Raw genomic sequence first — 22653 nt, forward strand, 5'->3', positions numbered from 1 at the left:
CATTAACAGATTCTACTAAATTGGAAAAGTTTTAAATATGAATCTGTTAAATCACGTAATCTCAATAAACAGATTAGCTAGTTCAGAGACTCATCATCAGAGATTTTGGAAAATTGTTGAGTTCCCCTTTGCACTTCACGCCTTCCCACCACAGCTGATACCTTAGCAACTTTCCATGATCTTATAACCAAATCATAGATCCTTCAGTTATTAAAAAAGAAATACTTGGTCCAATGTGGTAGCTTCTCATTATCAGTCTTTTTAGTTTCATTTCTGTTTTCTATCCTAAAAGTCCAATGTGATAGTTTCTGAATTATCAACCGTGAGAATAGATTACTATACAAATGGAATGGAATTGTTAGCATTTTCATTCTATTTGTTGTCCTATTCTGTTATATGTTAGTTCATATATTTCTATTTTGTATAGAATTTTCTATATCTGTAAACATTTTTGATATATTTTAATTGGGTCTCATGGAAAGTTTGGGAAGACTTTTTTCTTCCAGTGTTTTTCTTTTTCTTTTTGGAACATAATACTGTTTTATAGATGAGTTTATCTCTCTCTGCTTGGCAAAGAAATAGACCATTTTGCTCATTGTAACAGTTCTTCCTATTGAGACTGCTTTACCTTGATTTCATTAGTTTTCATTTCATTTCAGGAAATGGTCATCATCAGAATCAATATTTTTACTTCTCTTTCTCTCATTTTTCAATGTTATTAGCTTCTTTGAAGAACTACCATTCATAATTGCACATAGTATCTTTTTTTTTTTTTTTTTTCTAATTTGTTGTTAAAATTGACCTTGGGTCAAATTACATAATGGTCTAAGTAGACACATAGATTATTCAGGAATGACTCCTGTAGGTAAACCCTCCAGTTTAGTCATTAATTATATTTTTGCTTCGGTTAGCCATTTTCCCTTCTTTCATTGTCTGCAGTTAATATACTTTTCCCTTCATTCAATATCCAGTTCACATAATACACACTATATTAATACCTGGTGACCACTTTATCATTTGAAGTTCTGTAATATTTATTAGCTAATTTTCTACTTGATACTTAATATGTTCTTTTGCCTTATTTAACTTTTTATGCCTATATCATGTTTTCCCAATCAGATAAGATTAGATTATCTCATATCTTTTTTTTTGGTGTGTGTCTAATTCTTAGCAGGAAAACCTTCTGCCAGATCCAGTTAGTATCAAAAATAATGTTTGTCTCAGGCTTCCTGGTGAGCCTTCTAGTATGAAATTAGCTGTCTTTTTCTTTAGTCAATTATCCACCAGTAGCTGGCCCTGTCCCTTGCCTTGGCTGTAATAGTAATGATGGCTTTAATTATTTGGAAAGTCCTCAGTGTGAATGTACTGACTGCCTGGTTCAGTCTTAATGGTCTACTTTGTCCTTTCTCCTCTTGTGGTTCTAGCAGGTCCAGAGCAAGATCCCATTGTATTTAAATTCCCAGGAGTAAAATGGAGGCAGTTCAAATTAGCTTGCTAGAGCTAATTGTTCAATTTTCAGTGTAAGCATTTTTGCTTCAGAAATAGGCATATGCTAAAAATCTGTACTGGATTTATTGTTTTGTCAATTGTGTAAATTCAGAAAATTTTGGAGAAAATGTTAATGATGCTGGTTATTTAAATGATGATTTTAAAGAGTGTTATATACTCCTTTTATTTTTTTTAGAGCAGCCTGTTAAAAATTTACCAGCATACCCTTATTTCTGATTCTGTTTATTAGAAATTTAGGAATCTTCAGGCCCTAATATCTCCTGCATCTTCATTCATAACACTTTAGACTTTTTAGAAATTTTCTTGTGTAGTTCTGGACTAAAAGGAGGAATTTGTTCCTGTTTCCTTCTTTAAAATTTTTTTTTAAAGATAATCTGGAGCTCTTATTTTTTAAAATGAAATTTTATTTCTCTACAAGATGACTAATATAGAAATATTTTATGTGATTACATATGTATAATATTTTGTTTACTCTCAGGGAGGAACAGAATTTGGAATTCAATACTTAAAAAAAACCCCAAATATTAAAAAATTGTTTTAACACATAAGGGGAAGAATAAAGTATTATATAAAATAAAATGAAAAAAAATTTCATACACTCTTTTTTAACATGACCTTATTTCCAAAGGTTCATTCCATATAACCAAAAAAAAAAAAAGTAACAAAAGAAATCATGTAATCAATAAATACATTGCAAAAAATCTGAAAATATTATGTAATGTTTTATACTCATGGAATTCCCATCTCTGGAAAAAAATTGGGGAATGAGTCTTCTCATAGCTCTTTTTTTGGAGGCAATGAGTATTCTTTGTAATTTCTCAATAGTCACTTGTGATTTTTCTTTCCATTTACATTGTTGTAGTAACTGTATATGCTGTATTCTTGCTCTTATCTACTCTCATTTTTTCTATTGCAATAGCCTCATAATTGTTTCTTCCTGATTCATATTTTTCTCCACCCTAAGTTTGAATATGTTACCATTCCAGTCATTCAATTGCTCCCTATTGTATTTATAAGTAAATGTAAACCTCTCTGTGATTTAAAGTCCTTCAAACCTGACTCTTTTTATCTTCTGAAACACTATTCCCTTCTATATATTACTTCTTATACATATTTTATCTATACTAGCAAATACTTCAACTCTTTGGTAAATTTTCAATGACTGCCATGCCTGGAATATGAGATCATTTTATCACTACATCTTAGAATCTTTGCTCTTTCTGCTCAATGATACACTCTGCAGGAAGCTTTTTCTGATGTCTCTCAGTCACTAGTGCCCTTTTTCCCAAAGTTGTATAATTTCTACTTTGTGTACATCTTGTATATGCCTAGTTTTATATATATATATATATACACCTTTAGAATGTAAGGTCCTTCAGGACAGGGAGGTGTTTTCTCTTTTTCTTTTTATCTTCAGTACTTAATCCAGTATCTGGCATGGAGTAAACACTTAAGAAATCTTCATTAAATGATTACAATGGTGGCTTTGATTTTGGGAATGTAGAATTCTTGGAAGGAGTTTTGTCGGGGAGTAGATGAAAAGAAAGAGAGAAAGGGAAAGAAAGAAAGAAAAGTGCCATTGAAATATTGACAATATGCATAGGAAAATACAAAAAGAAGTTAAGAAGTGGGCCAAGACTAGCAGGTATAATTATTATAGTTTTGGTACTATATTAATAAATTTAATACATCAGTCCATGTAGAAAAGAAGTTTTTGTTTCATATACAATCCATTTTCCTTAGTTTTCCTTATATATAGAAATGTTTGGGTTTTGATGCTTACAGAATGATAAAAAAGAAAATTAAAAAAAATACAAAATTCCATATAAAGTTCCAACTCATGACAGAAACAGCTTTGTTAGAAGATTGTGTTGTTATTGTGGCTTAAGATGAGACAACATCTTTTTCCTTCCTTTACAACAATTTCCAAGTGTTTATGGTAAATGGATTAGTTTATTGTCTATAAAGAAACATAGTGCCCAAAGAGCTATAAAACCGTACGTGCTCTTTGATCCAGCAATGTCACTACTGGGTCTGAATCCCAAAGAGATCATAAAAAAGGGAAAATGACCCACATGTGCAAAATATTTATAGCAGCCCTTTTTGTAGTTTTAAGGAATTGGAAATTGAGGATGCCCCAAAATTGGGGCCATGTCAGAATCAGTTATAACATATGAATATCATATCATATCAGCAGAATGATTTCAAAAAGGGCTGGGATTATTTACATGAACTGATGCTAAATGAAGCAAATAGAACCAAGAGAACATTGTACACAGTGACAAGATTATGTGATGACCAACTGTAATGGACTTGGCTCTTCAACAATGGAGTGATTCAAGGCAATTCCAATAGACTTGTGATGGAAATGGAAAGAGAATGGTGGAGATTGAATGTGGATCAAAGCATAGTATTTTCACCTTTTTTTTTTTTTTTGATTGTTCTTTGTTGTCTTATTTTATTTCTTTCATGTTTTTTCCCCTTTTATTTGATTTTTCTTGTGCAACATGATGAATATAAAAATATGTTTAGAAGAATTGTACTTGTTTATCTTATATTGACTTGCTTACTGTCTAAGGGATGGGAGAGGAGAAGGGAGAAAATTTTGGAAAACAAGGTTTTGTAAAGATGAATGCTGAAAACTATCTTTGCTTGTATTTGGAAAAATAAAAAGCTATATAAAAAAAGAAGTCTCCTCCTTTCAATTGCTTGTTCCACTGGAGGAAAACCCACTTCTCTTGAGAAGGTATAATAAACTTAACTTTTGCTCCTAGAGATATCTTCAGTTTTTTTATTAAATGGTGATCACTTACCATTCTGAACCACACATCCATATATGCCAAGACATGGGATTTTGAGTCCAAGTTTTCCTGGTTTCAAGCTCATCTCCTCTTACAAAGGAAGTCAATAATATAGGTTTGCTTCACATGTCACTTTCCTTTAAAGCAAAGGGAAAACTTTAGTTTAGTATGATGAAAATTTTACCTTAATTTAAAAAACTTGGTTTGGACTTATTAACAAGTGATTTGGGATGATATATTGACATTTATAAAACATTTTTTAATGAATTAAATTTTAATTCTTTTTTCAGAACAATGGTTCCCTGGCATGGTGCCAGACTCACAAACAGTGTTCTAAGGTATGTTCCTTATAGTTCTTTTTATAGTTCCTCTTTTTTCTTTATTATCTGGTTTTGAATATCAATTATCTTAATGCCTATTCCTATCATTGATTTTAATCAGTTTTTTCTTGAATGTTTTTGTATTTTATTTAACAAAATTTAAGTATTTTCAGGCAAAATTAATAGATTCTTAATATTGTGATATGTCTTCCATTTTAGAGAATATACTTTGAAATTCAACATTGGTCATTTTATTTAGATTGTATATGTAATTCTAGCTGTGGAGACCCAGGTAATTCCTGTTGGACAAAGCTATTTCCTCCTCCTCCTCCTCCTCCTCTTCCTCCACCTCCTTGGTCCATAAGGAGAAATCACGACCATAGCAATATAAATTTTGATCACTTATATTTCATAAGATTTCTTGGGATTTAGAAGCTAAATTTTTTTTCTTCCTTATTTATTTGTTCTATTATTATTATATTCCACCTCCACCCAAGCAAAAACAAAACCAAAACCTGGAACAATGAACTCTTGTCTCATGTAGTTTTAATTTATGATTTCTTGAAATTTAGCTCTGAAAAACTAGACTTGAAAGTCCATTGTGATTCAAATAGAAGTTCTAGACTTTCACTGATTGGCTAATAACAGGCCCCATCCCAGGCATTACTTGCTCATTGTTTGGATTTTGATGACTTTGAGTGAATGTAAATAGCAATTGTTTTTATTCTAAGCAGAAACTCAGAGAGTTTTCCCCTCCCACATTTGTTCTTTTATGAAGGGCAAAATAGACTTTTGGGTCAATTCTTAGCTTTTCATTACTGAATAAATATTGCCTCACATAAATTGAGATCTGGGAAAGAATTTAGAGCCAAAAGGCCCAGGTCTCCCACTGCATCTGGGACTATCTCCCCTTGTCCTGACTTTTGTCTTGCCACTGGACTCTGATGACCTTGGAGGAGATCTTGAGGGTGATGATTTAGCACTGCTCAGTCTCATTTAAATCCAGTTCACTTCCTCCTTTGGTAACAATGCAGATCAAATTTGTTAAGTATTAATAGAAGAAGGAGAAGGGGAAGGAGTAGGGGAAAGAGAAGAGGAAGGAGAAAGGGAAAGGAAAGGGGAAAGAGAAAGGAAAGGAAGGGGAAGTAATGAGGGAAAAGAAAGGGGAAACCCCATTTCTTGGCGCTTAGATAATCCCATGAGGCGCAGTGTCCCCTGTAAAATGAATTTACAGGTCCGAAAACCTAGATTGATAAATAAAAAGGTTTATTGTAGGAATTTGGAAGTAAAGTTCGGTTACAAAGACGCCAGGGCCAGAGATGGCAGCTGGGCGAGCAGGAACCCCTACATGGCTGGAAGGATACCATGTGTTGGCTGGAAGGGCTCTGACAATGAGGGCATTCCGGCTCACCTCTTTTATACCCAAAAGATTGTAGGCAGTTCCAAGTTCTGGCGGGCTTTTCAGTTAGCTCAGATCAGGTGGGAGCTGGGGGGAAGCTGAGTTGATAGTGGGGCTGGGCCCGGATATTCAAAGGGTGCCTTTGACCAGGATTTGTGAATCAAGGTCAGCCATGGGTTGGGCAATTAGAAAGGAATCTTAAAGGGACCTCAAACCCCATCAGAAGGAGAAAGAGAAGGAGAAGGGAAAAGAAGGGAAAAAAGAGAAGAAAAAGAGGAGGAGGAGGAGAAAAAAAAGGAGGGGGAAGATTTTGTTTGCTCTGGACATTTTCTATCTACTTATCTGTATACATGTTGGTTTTTTCCCCAATGGAATGCAAGCTACTTGAAGACAGAGATTATTTTTGTCTTTTTTTCATTGTCTGCTTTTGCTTATTTTTCTCACTGGGTTTTTGTTTTTTGTTTTGTTTTAGAAAGGTGCTTTGTAAATAATAGTCATTGGTGTAATTATGATTATGATTATTACTGGGAGAATAGAAATAGGAGTTTAATTTCAGATGGTAACAAGGTCAAGGGAAATTTTTTTTTTTTCAGGATAGAAAAATTCTGGGTGGGCTGAGAGAGAGAGAGAGAGAGAGAGAGAGAGAGAGAGAGAGAGAGAGAGAGAGAGAGAGAGAGAGAGAGAAAGAGGTAGAAGAATTGGGGGAATTTATTATGTTAGGTTTTAGAGTAGATGTGAATGGGAATAGAATTTGATCAAGGACACATGGGGAGAAATTAGCTTTGATAAGGCAGAAGTTCACATAACTCTTTTCAGAGGAATAAAATAGAGAATGGGAGGTTTTAAGATATGGAAATAAAAAAATCTTATTTTGGATAACTTTTCTTCTACATAAGCTGAGATATATTTTTGGATTTAAGGAGTGTAATGTTGGAGAAACTGAGCAAGATAGATATTAGAAAGTATTAAATAGTTTATTAAATGGAGAAATATACTGGAATCAAATGGATCCATGATTTGGTCCCAGGGCTAAATGAGACTATTGTCTCCAAGAATCCAGCAAACAGTTCTCAATGACATATATACATGTGGCTCAGACACAGAGGGTAGACTGAGGCAGGGGCGGAGTCAGGGTACTGAGAGCAAGAAGGGGATTCTGGCAAGGTGGAGTGAGCTTCTGGAGAAGGGATGACATAATCAAGGGGTGGCAACCTGGACTTGGGGAGAGGCATCTTGATAAGATGGTATCTGACATTCTCATAGCTTTGGATGGGCAGAGGCATTCTGATATTTTAAAATATAAGATCTTTTATCATTATCAAGTATTCTGATAAAAAGGGAGGGAGGTTTTGCAAAACTAAGAAGCAGGGAAACCAAGGCAGGACTAAGTCAAGATAATTAGGAAAACTAAGTCAGAAACTAAGAGAACTGTGGCATAACAGGAGAAAGAAAGAGCTATCTTGATACCTTAATAAGATATTAATAAGAGATAAATAAAAACATTATCATACAACATTAAAGATGCTGTTAAAATAATTCTAGATGGTATAAATTTGTATAAGATTCATAAGCATGTTTATTCAACTTAATTTAGGAGAAGGAATCTAGAAGATAGATGGGTAGGTCATTCGGAGTGGGAAATTAAAATGTAAAAAAAAAAAAAGACTATTAAGGGCAAGGGCAAGGTATAGGACAGAGGGGAACATTATTGTTAAAATGGCTGACTATAATGTGAAGAGTGAGAAGGGAGGGAAATGGAGACAAATTGGATTATAAATCTGGTGTGAAAGTCATTGAGAAAGATAGGAGAGTAGCAAAAAGCATAATCAGACAGTTTGACCTTAAAAGAAGAGATTGTTGAAGACAACTTTTCATACACTAGACTAATCCTTGAAGTTTATTCATCAGTGACTTTATTGAAAATAACAAAATCTTTATGTGATAATAAAACAATACATGGTTGGGTGAAGATGTTTTTAACTTTTATAATTGAATTTTGCTTGTATCTAGGCATCCAACATACATAAAAGTTCTTGTGTTTTATGCCTTTGTTGTAAAACCTTCTAAATGCTACTCTTGGTGTTTGATTTGACATTTGACATCTTAGTATATGCAAAATAAAGTTTCTCCCAGTAGGATTTTTGAAACATTTTGTGATCATCTTTGCATAAAATCTGATTGTAAATGGGGGAAAAAAAAAGATAAGAATAAAGAGAATACTGATTAAAGTTAATATTTATCCATTAGGTAAAGCTGATGATATTTTGAAATAGAAATGTTATATTATTCTTATTTGACTCTCTCCAGGGAATTTATGTTAGAGGTGGTTCATTTGTAGTTTTTTTTTTTTAAACATCAAAATTAAAGGAAAATTGCATCTAACTGGGATTAAGGTTTTCATGTGTCCTTGGAACACACTTTGTAATTGGATGATCAGGGTTTATGTGATATCTCATCTGATACATAAGGACAAAATAAGATTCCTAAAAGAGGGTGATTAAATGACTATCCATTCAAGGTCACCACAAACTTCATAGACACTATGGAATAACTTACTAAGTTAGAATGATTTTTAATGGTTGCTTTTAGCCTGAATACTTAAAGTAAACCTTAAATAATAATCATACTTTGTGTTTCTCTGGGAAAAATGAGTTTGTGAGTACATAGTAAATTTGACAAGATTGATATTTTGTATTTCTTCTGAGATTATTGAAGTTCTTGAAAAATATTTTCTTTTGATCTTCCTTTGAAATTAGTATTAGGCAGATGGGGAAATTGGTAAACATACAAGTTTTGTAATTTTTCTAACCTACTTCAGTGAAGTCAGTAGAATAGCTATACATAATAGCTACTCTCTCCCTGTTAGTTCATTTTCATGTTGCCATGAGTTAATCTGTAGACAACAGGAGGCCACTTTTAAGAATGCTTTAAACCACAATCAAGAAAAGTAATACATATATGAAAAACTGCTAATGCTGGCACACATTATAGTTTAATTTATAGCAATAAATATTGTTAAATTTATTCATTGTTGTTCAATTGTGCCTGACTCTATGTGACCCTAAAGAGGTTTTATTGGCAGAGATACTGAAGTAGTTTGCCAGTTTCTTTTCCAGTTCATTTTATAGATGAGTAACTGAGGCAAATACGGATTAAATGACTTGCCCAGATCACTCATCAGTAAATGTCTCGATCTGGATTTATACTCAGATCTTTCTAACTCCATAAATAAGAGTTTAGAGCTCTATCTAGTACTATCTAGCTGTCCCATTAAATTTATAACGTAAAGTTTTAACTGTTTGCTTAATCCATGTAGTTTATGATCTATTCAATAAGTTCAAAAAGTATATCTTTGATTGAGGGGGGTTATGTCAATGGTTAATAATGTCTTTTAAAACAATACTCTATGAGATAAATAACACAAATAATGTAATTCCGTAAGGATGAGAGAAATGTAATTGAATGAATCCTTATTTCAGGAAAAAAGCCCTGTGTATATCTTGAGATATATGGTAGACTTGTAAATAATAACTGTTAGTAATTAATAATTTATTTAATTTGATCAGTGATGCTACCAGAGAAGTTATGTTTCCTTTTATTTTTTTTATTGAAAGATAAACCCTAAAACAGTCAGTAGATCTTAATAGACTGTGAACATAACAGCTTTTCAGCACTAGACATGTTTCTCTCTCCATCTTCCTCTCTATTGCCCTTCTTTCCCCCCCCCCCTCTCTCTCTCTCTCTCTTCCTTCCTCTCTCTCTCTTGTTGTCCCTTTCTCCTTTTACCTCTCCTTCTCTCTCTGATACACATACACAAACATGTTCAGTATGTATGATACAAAAACAATAAGTAAAAGTGATTTGTCTCTGATTTTAATTCATTAGGAAATTGTCAATATAAATTCACATTTCCTTTTTTGTCCAGTTTTGCTTAATGGATCCTATCATACTATCATTTCTTATTCATAAGGGTGTGGCTGCTGACACATTTTGGTGTTTTCTTGGATAGCATGCTAGGCCTCAAATCTGGAAGTCTCAAGTTCAAGATCTGATCTAAGATACTTATTAAAACTGGTCCTGAGCAAGCCAATCTAAACCTGTTTACTTATCTGTAAAATGGGAACAGTTACAATACCTACATCCTGGAGTTATGAGGATGAGAAATAAGGCAACATTTATAACGTACTTAGTGTAGTGACTGGCATATAGTGGGTGCAACTAATTTGCGCTACCCAACATGAAAAGTGTGACTATTTGAGAAGAGATTGGGCTCTTAGCCACCATCACTACTTATTGTCCCTGAGTTGCAGAATCATTTTTTCTGAGGGACTTCTGTTATGATCATTATTATCCATGGGACACAGATGGGTATGTTGGAGGGAAAGAGGTAGGACAGAGGAAATGATGGTCTTTTTTTTCCTAATAGTATATACTTATATGTAGATAGATATGTATAGATATATGTGCATATATATGCAACATATATACATCTACATACATACATACATGTGTGTATACACACATACACACTCATATATACATGCATGTAGGTATACACACACATATCTACTATTGTTTTTAGAGTTGTGGTTAGTTCAACTGACTTGATGGACCGAAGCTCCAGATAGAAAGTTAGAGAACTTAGACAGGACTTGGAAGGAGTAGAATAGGATATTATTGCACCACAATTAATGAAAGGGTTATATTATATATAATGTTATATTGAAGAAACAGAAGATGACTGCTTCAGGATTCAAGATTTTTAAAAAATCATGAGATCACAGGTAGTAGATAGCAGGGAAGACATATAAATCTATCATTCAGAACCAAAATGATAGACCTATATTGTTTTCTGGCATTTTTAATAGTTTTGATTGTCAAGAATTTTTTAAAATATTTTTTTCCTTAAAGGCATATCCACATGGCAGATGCCATAGGAAATGTATATATCTCAATATTTATTCAAAAAATTGTTTTAGTTGCCTTCATAGCCTTGAAATAAATTAATCTCATAATCTATCTGTTTCGCGTTTTGGTAGATATTCCTTAATTCACCTACAGATTTGTACCTATATAAATTCACCTACAGGTTTGTACAGGTCAGTTACTCTGTTTTAGCCTGTCTGCAGAGATAATTTTACTATGGTGTAGCCTCTGAGCAAACTAAAACTTCTTGGAGCCACAAGTGAGAGTTGAGTGTCATGTGGACACTAAGGCTGCATGAACAATCCTGAAAAGGCCTGCAAAATGTTCTCCTTGAACATCTCATACTTCTGAAAGTATTTGGCTTCAGATACTTACTAGCTGTGTGACCCTGGGCAAATCACTTAATCTTTGCTGAAATTTCCTCATCTGTAAAATGGGTATCATAATAGAATAGACTTGTCCTTGCTGGTGTGTAAATCAAATGAGATAATAATAGGTTTGAGAACCTATTGAAATGCTAGATATCTAGTCAAACATCTTAAAATTATTGATGAGGCAATTAAAACCTAGATAAATGATTTAAGTTTACCAATGTCATAAAATTAATTAATGGAAAAAACAAAAGAAAAATCCAGTCCATATATTTTTCCTATTATTTATCATGACATTTTCATTTTATGTGACTTCACTGGAATGTCTTATTATTTACTGTTAAAGTTTGCTTTACTAAGTCCTGTGATTATATATCATGGCCAGGTCTCAGACATTAGGGCCTTTCAGTTCTGCTATCACTCAACAAGCCAATATTTACTGAACCTTAACTATGTGTTCAGAACAGTTCAAGGCACTGAGGATACAAAAGAGAGTAAGGTATATCTATATATTTAAAGAATTTATGTGCTGTTGCAGTGACAAGACTAATCATGAAAAAAATAAAAGGATTAAATTTTTAAAATTAAAATTTAAAAACTAATATTAAAATTGTAGAACTAAAACAATAATTTGACACTATTTAAAGATGAATTCTGAATTTATAAAAATGTGACTTTTTATTATCTTCAAATACAATTTAAATTTTAATAATTCCTCTTGTTATTTGCAGAATTTAAATAAGTAACTCTCTACTGTTGTTTATGTTAGAAGGCAGTTTTAATTGTTTAAAATTCTATGACTTAATTCTCCATCAGTTGTGCTTAAACTTCTATTCTGCCAAGAAGAAATTTTGGTGTATGAGCAACAACTACCCCTTCAAGTGGAATAAAGTCAATTTTACTTAAGAGAGAGGAGATGAATTATATATATATTTTTATTTTTCCAAATACATGCAAAGATAGTTTTCAACATTCACCTTTGCAAAATTTTATGTTCCAAATTTTTCTCCTTCCTTCCTCTTCACCTCCCATAGACAACAAATAATCTAATATAGGTTAAAATATGTAATTCTTCTAAACATATTTCCATATTCATTATGCTATATGAGAAAAATCAGATCAAGGAAAAAAAACACAGATAAACAAAAAATAACAGAAGAGTAAAAATACTATGCTTTGATCCAAATTCAGTCTCCATAGTTCTCTCTCTGTATGTGGATGACACTTTCCTTCACAAGTCTATTGGAATTGCCTTGAATCACCTCATTGTTGAAAAGAGCCATGTCCATCACAGTTGATTCTCACATTATCTTGCTGTTGATGTGTATAATGTTCTCTTGGCTCTACTCACTTAATTTAACATCAATTCATGCAAGTTTTTCTAGGCTTTTCTGAAATCAGCCTCCTTGCCATTTCTTATGGAATAATAATATTCCATTACATTCATAATACCATAATTTATTTAACCATTCCCTAACTTCCAGTTCCTTGCTTCTACAAAAAAGGGCCGCTACAAACATTTTTGCAAGTGTGGGTCCTTTCCCCTTTTTTATGATCTCTTTGTAGAAACACTGTTGGTTCAAAGGGTATGCTCAGTTTGATAACCCTTTAAATTGCTCTCCAACCATTGTTGGAGCAATTCCCAACTCCACCACAATACATTGGTGTTCCAGTTTTCCCATATCCTCTCCAACATTTATCAGTATTTTTTCTTGTCATCTTAGCCAATCTGAGAGATATTAAATAAGGAGGTGAATCGTTTCATAAATCTCAATAAGCACATGATTTTTAAAAAAAAATTCTAGTTCAGCCCAAATATGTAAGAACTTTCCAAGTGATTTTTATAAGTTGAAAATATAGTTATAAATAGTACCCATAAAGCTAGATAACCCAGAAGCATTCTAGTAATAGGATGCAATTAGATAACTTCTCTGTGATATTGATCCTCTTCTGTTTATCCAGTAGGAATTAAGCAAGAATTTGGAGGCAATATTCTTTCTTGTGCTTTGCCTTTGAGGCAGGGCCAGAAGAGAGAATGAAGGCAGGCTCTCATAATCTACCTATTCTGGTTGTCTCACATTTTATGAAACCTAATATCTTTCTCTTTTGTTCCACTTCAATCTTCTGCATTGTCCATTTTATTTTTAGAATAGACAGTTTCCACTTGTCTATGAGCCTGTAATTTTCTGTTTGTAGCTGAGTTTCTTCAAAAAATAGAATTCAATTCAGTGACCAATAAGACAGTAATTTGGAATGTCATCTGGATAGTTGAAAAGCTTGTAGACATTGATAAAGGATTGGGTATAGAATAGAGCATGAAAGATAGAGTGGTTGCTTTAGTGACAGTGCTGATAAGGAGGGGTAAAACTCTTAGATATATAAATATTAGATATAGGAAGGATACCAAGAGAAGGGTCATTTTGAGTTATTTTATTTTTCTGTTGAGGCAAAATCATCGATTTAGAGTTGGAAGGGACAAACGTAGCCATTTAGTGCCCAATAGTTGGTACTTGTACCACCCCCAAAAGGATTCACTTATAATAAAGATTGATAGCTTCCTTCTGTCATGCACATAAAATCCAGTACCTAGTAGACACCTAATAGGTTAACATACTGGGATGGTAATTATGAAGATCAAAAGAATTCACCAAGGTAATTTGCACATAGCAGATGCTCAAAAATTATTTGTTGAATGGGTAAGTTTTGTTTATGAAAAAATGACAAATGTAGGAATATCAAATGAATCATACATCTTAAGGAAATGGGAAGTATATTAAGATATAACTAGTATCAAGGGTAGTTTATAGTAATGATTCAAATACTGGCATCTTTTTTATTGAGAAGGTCATTTTTGAGATGACCGACCAGTTTCCTATTATAGTGATATGTTTGCCAAGTTTCTTTTCCCTTTTAGTTCAGTTTGAGAGGTATGCAAGATCTCACATGCCTTTGTGTGTTTCAGTTGTTTTTCAGTGTAAGTGTTGAAAAGAAGTAATTTAGGGCCCAGTCATATAACCATCGCATTCTGTTTTGATCTTGATGGGAGTTCTGTTCTGTTAAGGACTACTGCATCATCATCAAATCCTTTGTGATATTCCTCATATTAAAAAAAAAAAAAAAACTATTTAGAGGTGAGATTTGATTTTTTTTTTTCTTTGATTATATGAACATCTGGCTTCATTTGAAGTTTGTAAAATTTATTGCATGTGGGTCAAACCTCAGAAACAAAACTGAGTATGACTTTTCATGTGTTGAGTCTGCTATAGATCCTGATTTGTATGTATTCTAAATGTTTATGTGGTTGATGATTATAAGTTCATAAAAATAAAAATGGAATCTCATTGATATGTAAAGCAGAATGTAAGAGGAAGAAAAAGAGAAGGGGAGAGAGAGAGAATGTCAAAGTATATAAATAGTTTACCTTGGAAGAGTTGAGTTCAATTCCTACCATTGAACTATATTAATTATGGATTTTGGCAATTCATTTAACTGTTGCACATTTTTGGCAATTCCCTAAGACTATAAAATTCAAAGAAAGTGCTAATCTGCCTTAGAAAAAGGAGTTTCCAAATTTTCACCAATAATAATTTAGAGCCAGTTCCTCTTTCCTGAACTGACATGTAAAATTATTCATAAAATAGTCGTATATGACAATTAAGCAACCGTTTTAAACTTCTCCTGTACCTCTCCCCACCCTTTTTTATAATCTTGCTGTGAATTAACAAGATATGTTTGTATCAAATAGAAATATTTGTAGTTTCAGTTTTTTTGTTAGAGATAATGTAATTATTAATGAGATTCACATAAAGCAACTCATTTAATGTGGGAAACTTCTGGAAGGGGAAAAAAAAAACTACCTTTTATCCATGTGCACTGAAAACCCATTCTGATATGTTAATCTGTTTTAAATATGACATGTTTTTTTTCATGGCCAGAACAACATTTAAAATTGGTTTGCAGAATGAATGCAGTTTTGGATGGCTATTTGCCTAGGTGGGCTCTTATTGGAATATTCTTAAGTGATGCAGTTTCCTTTTTCTTTGATGATCCTATCTTTGTTCTTAGGATAGATTTAGTAGTAAATTTATTACATTTTCCTCAATCAGAAAATAAAAGCCTTGTAATTTTTGTGGGAAAAGAAGTAAAATAAAATATATTTCTTGCAAGTAACTATTATTGTTATTTTTTGCTTGAAAGTATGGTTTTATTCTGGTCTGTTGAAGATAATTGAGAGGTAAGTACTTATTGTGAAAATTCATATATTTTCCTAAAATAGTCTCAGGTGTTTTCAATTACATATAAAAAAATAACTAATGAGTTGTTAAAAATAAATTTGTTTATATAATCTTACTTTGTGCTTATGAAGATCGTATCATTTAGTATCCTAGTAAGCTTTGGCAAGATATTTAACAACTTGGAGCCTCATTTTGATTGTCTATAAAATGGGGGGTTTGGACTAAATGGTCTCTAAGTTTCATTCTAGCTCAAAATCCTATAATTGTAGTTGATTCGAGGGGCTGATTTAATCTCTGATGATCTTTGAGACTCCACCAAAGAGGTGAAAGTCACTTTAAAGGATATTTTAAATTAGATCAACCTCTGGTGAATTCCACTACACACAGGCAGCTAGAAATCAAATGACTAGCAGGCATAATTTAAAACTTCATGTGCAATGGCATTTACAAGAAATGACAGGGTATTTCCACCTGATTTTGTTGTGCACTGAAATGAAGATGTTGATAGTTTCTGACCTACCAAAAGTCAAAATTGCAAAAAATTAATGTTCAAGAGAAAATGTGAAAGATGCTAACTTGCTTATATGGCATCAAGTTTCAGAATACAGAACTGATTTCTTGGCTAATAAGGAATCAATTCCAAGTTTGCTCTGAGGACTTGTTCAAAGCTTTCTAGGTCAGTCCCACCTAGAGATAGTACAGGTGGAGAGAAGAGACTATTTAAACAGTCAGAGAGCTGCTTCATCCTTCTATCTGTCACAGACTACTGAAATGAAAGTGCATAGATTTCATTTGCCCTGCCAGCATTGAACTCACTCTGAAATAGTGTCAGTGATTTGCCCTACCCACAGCACTGTCTTTCTTATGGTAAATGTGCTGTGCACTCATGCTGGGAGACTTTTATCAAACATATTAGTGTGCATTTGGGGGATGATTAGCCTTTAGTAGCTGAAACATTCCAGGTTTCTTAGCCTAGAAACTGGTATCTCTGTGGAAGGATTATGCAAAGATTCTCTTAATAGGTATAAGAGACAAAGAACATATGAGAGAACTTAAAAAAATTTTTTTAAGTGGCTGTAAATCTTTTATGTGAACAAAATCAATGCAGCGTGAATAAGAAGGGAAACTGTGGATTGGGAAAAATCTGCATCACATATATCTGATAGCAATATAATATTTAGAGGTTTAGGGAATTAATACAAAACTGTGAGATCAATAACCATTTCTCAATAGAGGATCCTCAAAAGAACTGTGAATCATTAACAAGTATATGAAATATTTTTCTAAATCACTAATATTAAGGTCAGTAAAACTAATCAACTAAACAACTTTGAGGTATTATTACCTCCTATTCAGCAAACTGTCAAAGGAAACAAAAATTGGAATTTTCTCTCCAAAGTTTGCAGTAATGACAAGATTCCAAAAAAAAAAAAAATTCATTAAAACATTGTTGCTGAAATGGTGAATTAGCCCTAGAATTCTAGAAAACAACTTGAAATTATTAAGACATTAAAATGACAATATATATTGGACCTTGTCCCCAGCCAAATCCCTCATATCCCAAAACAGGCAGATAGGAAGAAAAATCCCACATACACTAAAATGATTATTGTATCACTTCTTGTGGGAGCAAGAACTGGAAATAAATTGGGTATTCAGTGGTTGGGGAATACCTAAACAGATTGTAGTACATGAACTATTATTGTGCTGGAAAAGTGATGCTTATGAGAGATTCTGAGAAATATAGGAACTAGTTGAAAAATGAAACAGAATTGGAAGTATGTATGTATCTATCTTAGTAAATGTATATACACATCTATTCATATACATCTTTCTGTTTGTCTAGCTATCTAATTATTGTGACTAGAGTAATGCAAATAAAAAGATCAACAAAACTAAACAAAATAATGGAATAATAATCAGAGAAGAGATTACAAAATATGCTTTACTTTTTTTAATTGGAAGGACAGAGAACAATAGATATAGAATATTACATATACTATATGAAATAGTTCTATCAATCAATCTGCTGAACTGTTTAAAAAAAACTTGTTATAAAAGAAATCTCACTGAAATGATGCAAATATCAGAAAAATGATCAATAAAAGATTAGAAAGTTACATATTGATAACTGAAGATGGTTTAAATTATGTTTTCTATACATATAGGTAATAAAAGAATCTGTTATGTGATATAAAGCTTCATAGAAAACAGAAAAGGAAAAAATCCAATTCTATGCATTTTTTTTTTCTTTCTTGGCCCCATTTTGAATTTTTCCTTTCCTTTGGTTAAAGATAACGTCTTTTGTTTAATTTGGAGCTAAAATCAGGTTACTTAGTTTCTCTTCAAAAAAGAGTCAATTTTGAACATATGAAAAACATCTGACTCTCAGTGCATTATATGGTAATTACAGTTTGACAGATGTTTTGAAGTTGTAATATATTCATCAGAAAGCACGAAGAGCATCAGTTGTTTGAAGATGGGATTTAATCTAAACTGGCAAAAAGAAATAATGCTGGGTAGAATTTGAGGATGTTTGGTTTAGAAATAGGACAGACTTGCAATTTTTTGGGGTGTGGTAGGGAGAGAGTTTCCTTGAATTGAACATAGAAATATATAATACAAAACTTTTTCCTTTGTTTTCCCCAATGATAGAAACTATTTGAAAAAAACCCCAACAAAGTGCAATATAATGGCATTTTCCCTTTTGAATGCTTTTCTATGAGGAGGGTGTATAGTTACATTCATACCTATTTTAGGTTTAATCCTGAACTCCCATGAGAGCTGATAAATTTATCAGGTCTACAGGGACTTAGTCCTTTTTTTTGTTTTTTGTTTTTCCCCACTTTGCAGTTAGGTACTGTGGACAAAGGGTTGGGCCTGAAGTCAGGAAGATCTGAGTTCCTATTCAACCTTAGATATTAGCTGATACTACCTGTTTAACCCTGGGCAAGGCATTTAACCTCTGCTCACAGTTACCTCCTCTGTAAAACTGGGGACTATAACAGTACCTACCTCCTAGGGTTTTTGTGAGGATCAGTTGTTGCTCAGTCATTTCAGTCATGCCTGACTCTTTGTGACTTTATTTGGGGTTTTCTTGGCAAAAATACTAAAATGTTTTGCCATTTCCCTTTCCAGTTCATTTTACAGATGAGAAAACCGAGGCAAACAGGCTTAAAATGACTTTCCCAGAAACACATAGCTAGTAAATGTCTGAGGCTGGATTCGAACTTAGAAAGATGAATCTTCCTAATTTCCTATATGGGATAATAATTGTAAAGTGCGTAGTGTGCAGTGCCTGGTACAGAGTAAACATTTTATAAATGTTAGTTATGATGATGATGATGATGATGTATACTTAACAACATCCTTAAGTTTACTCACATGCTTCTCAGAACCAAAACAAATCAGATATGAATTACAAATAAGAAAATATATCAGACAATTGAGAGGGAAGAAGTTCTCCCATTGGGAGCTAGGGAACTCAGCTCAGCTGAGAGACAGAGAGAATCTCACATCTTATCCAAAGGGAAAGTTCCCTAGAGTCTCTGGTACAACAAGCTAAGAATAAGGACACAATAGAAATTCCTCTCTTTTTTGGCTTCTTTCCAGAATCTTTTTCTTCCAACCTGAAGTGGGAAATGAGATTGGTGACATTCATCTTCTCTCTCAAAGTTAAATCAAAGAAGAATCAAAGACTGAAGAACCAAAAAAAAAAAAAAAAAACACCAAAAAACAAAAACAAAAACAAAACCAAAAACCAAAAAACAAACAAACAAAACAAAACAAAAAACCTGGAGAAAAATATTTCTCCTTTCTCCTTCTCTTGATAACTCTGTCTTCACATTTCATGCAAGTGGGCAGGACAATCCATAACTGAGATTTGAGTTATATGATATTTATTTTAACTATTAGAAATGCTGACAGTCTCAGTGTTGTAGATAATATTCCAAAAGTCTAAAAGCAGACTTTTTCAAATACTGTTTATATCTTGTAAAAAGGATAACTGGGTAATACTTCTTAATGTCATAGCCTTTTGGATAAAAGTATTTTTGGTTGTAGCACCAACAACCATAGTTGTAGTAGTAGTGATAACAGTAATGATAATGATAATAATAATAATAATAATAATAATAATAATAATAATAATAATAATAATAATAGAAGTAGCAGCAGAAGCAGCAACAGCACCAAGCTCTAGCTTGCATCTTTTTTGGAAATGTATTCATTAACTCTAAAAGGCATTAGGGTATTCTTAAAAGGAATTTGATAAAAGAGAGGGAACTTTCATTTGGTAAATTCCTTCCACCAATGTTGATCACAGGAAATCTAGTAGTTAAACGATTCATAACTATCCATTGTACCACCTAGCTGCCCCTAATTATTATATTTTAATATAGTTGGTTTTCTTTGTAATGCTATCATTTTATTTTATGTATCAAAATTTTTCCTGAGAAGGGGCCATAGACTTTACCAGACTTCTAAAGGGAGGTTACATAAACAAAAAGAACCATTGGTCCAGAGCATAAGTAGATTTTACTTTTGTTAAAACAAACAAGCAAACAAAATCCCTAAAATTATTAAGGCACACTTGGATTTTATTAAGTAGTAAGATTAAAATAACTAGAAATGTTCAAAAAGACTATCAGATTATTTTAAAAATGCCTTTTGAATAGTTCGTAAATTTATTCCTCAGGATTCCAAGGGACTAAAGTTTCCATGGACCAAATGAACTCACGATTCTTATCATTCATAATGATAAAGAACATATCAATTTCTTTATATAAATCTATATGATAAATTAGGTGGTATAACAGATAAGTCTTTTAAATTACAAATCCAACATTCATTTTATAATTAAAAGATCTTTTTTCCTAAAAATTATTTATTTGTCCCTTCCATTATCCATGTCTCTGTTCAACAAATTAAAACATACACACACACACACACACACACACACACACACACACACACACACACACTAATTTCTTGGCATATACTGACAATCTAGGAAAACAAATTTCCATATTCTTGATGTCTAAAAATGGATGTCACCACCTTTATTTTAAGTTCATAAGCTATCTGTTAGGAGTTCTCTCTCTCTCTCTCTCTCTCTCTCTCTCTCTCTCTCTCTCTCTCTCTCTCTCTCTCTCTTTCTCTCTTTTCCCCTCCCTCCCTCCTTCCCATCCTCCCTCTTCTCTCCCTCTCTTTCCCTTTGTATTCAAGATTCATTATAGTGTTGATCAAAATTCAAAAATGTTTTAGAGAAGTTTTTCTCTATAATGTCACTATTATATAAATTCTTCTCCTACCTCTGCTCACCTCATTCTGTATAAGTTCCTAAATGTCTTCCCATTTTTGTTTTTATCTCACAGATTATCTATTCATTTCCCAATAGGAGGAGTTTTGAACTTCTAGCTATCTCAAAAAGAGCTGCTACAGAAATTTTTGTTCACCTAAACCTTTTTTTTGCTTATTTTTCTTTCTGGAATGTGAACCTAAGTAGTGGTATCACTGAATCAAAGGGTATGTAACATTTGAAAACTTTGTGGGCATAGTTCCAAATTGTTTTACAGAATGGCTGGATAAATTTGCAACTTCATCAACAATAGATTAATGTGCCTGTTTTCCTATGGTCCTTATATTTATAATTTTATTAATAATAGTAATAACTAGCTTTTATATGACACTTACTCATATCCTTTGACCATTTCTTTCTTGACTTTTATTCTTATAAGTTTGAATCATTTCTTTATGTATTTTAGAATGATATCTTTTTCTGAAAATTTTATTGCAAAATTTTTTTAAACCAGTTACTTATTTTGCTTCAAATTTTCATTGTATTAGATGTACCTGTGCAAAACTTTTAAGTTTTGTAGAATCAAAATTGTCCATTTTAGCTTTAATTTCCTTCTCTTTCCATTTCTATGGACACAAACTATCTAGAGAGCTGAAAGGAAATTTTTTTTTTGGCCTCATGCAGGTCTATATTTTCTCTGCCACTTCAAATCTTAGAAAGGTATTTGGAACTCTTAAGAGGTTAAGTCCCTTCACAGTTAGAGGCAGGATTGGAACAAAGTTCTTTCTGATTTTAAGGCTGATTCTATCCATTATGCCATACTGCTTATTAGGAAAGATTAATTTGCAAAATCAAAAGATGTAGAAGATTGGGAAGAAGAACAGGGTGATAGAGTAGTACTTTTACTTGGAAAAATTAGGTGGAATAAAACAAGTCATTTTGATTTGATTAAACATTTGAGTGGTTATTTCTATAATTCAATTCCATCAGCAAGTTGTAAAAATATTTATTCATTGATGTTCTGTTTTATTGGTAACTTCAAAAGGCAATGAAGAAAAAGCAGAGTTGTCAGTTCTGCCTCTTCTATATTATTCAACTGTGTTCAAGGATTCAAAGGTGATTCTTTCAAAGCAACAATTGATAATATAAAACAAACAAATGACAACAATTTGCTGCAATAACAAAAGTTCCTGTGTGTTGTATACTGCCTTTCCAAAATTCATGCACAAACAAATGAATGCACTTCAAAGAGGACATGCAAAAGAAAATGAATCATTTTATAGAGCTAATGTAGGACTATGAACAAATATGCCTAAAAAGAGATCTATGTAATAATAGTCCAAGTTTTTCTTTGGTGATCCACAGTTGAAAGCTCTGCTACTTCTAAATTAAGTGTACTATGTTGAAGGTAATGTGATAGAATTTAGAAAAATAAATTTAAAAGAATTTAAAAATGACTGTGTCTTATAGGATGACAAGCAAAATGTATCATCAATATGAAATCAAGTAAACTTAAGGTTATTGAGAGATGGGCCATTTAGCTTCTTGGCTAATTTTCCCTCAATAGAATCTTCAATAGAATGTAAGCTACTAGAGTTGTACCTCTTGCATGGAAGATGCTTAACAAATATTTATTTTTGAGTTGAATTTCATTGATAGAATCATAGGAAGGAACCTTAGAGACTGTCTATTATCTCACTTCCAAGCTAAATTTTGCATTAATATCAAGAAAACATGACTAACAGCCAGTCTTAGAATTTTATTCTGTTGCAATTGTTACATAGTAAAATGGG

The 22653-nt window shown here is 32.5% G+C and overlaps 1 protein-coding gene across 1 annotated transcript in view; it reads left to right on the plus strand.

Moving 5' to 3' along the window:
- The window catches only part of LOC141559440 (anosmin-1-like), a 131746-nt gene that overhangs the window by 42025 nt on the left and 67068 nt on the right, over nt 1–22653 (plus strand). Inside the window, exon 2 of the mRNA XM_074297313.1 lies at nt 4601–4648. Within this exon, the coding sequence (XP_074153414.1) occupies nt 4601–4648 (48 nt within the window). The remainder of the gene's footprint in view (nt 1–4600; nt 4649–22653) is intronic.

This window comes from Sminthopsis crassicaudata, chromosome 3 (assembly GCF_048593235.1).
Source record: "Sminthopsis crassicaudata isolate SCR6 chromosome 3, ASM4859323v1, whole genome shotgun sequence".
In the NCBI taxonomy this organism is placed as follows: Eukaryota; Metazoa; Chordata; class Mammalia; order Dasyuromorphia; family Dasyuridae; genus Sminthopsis; species Sminthopsis crassicaudata.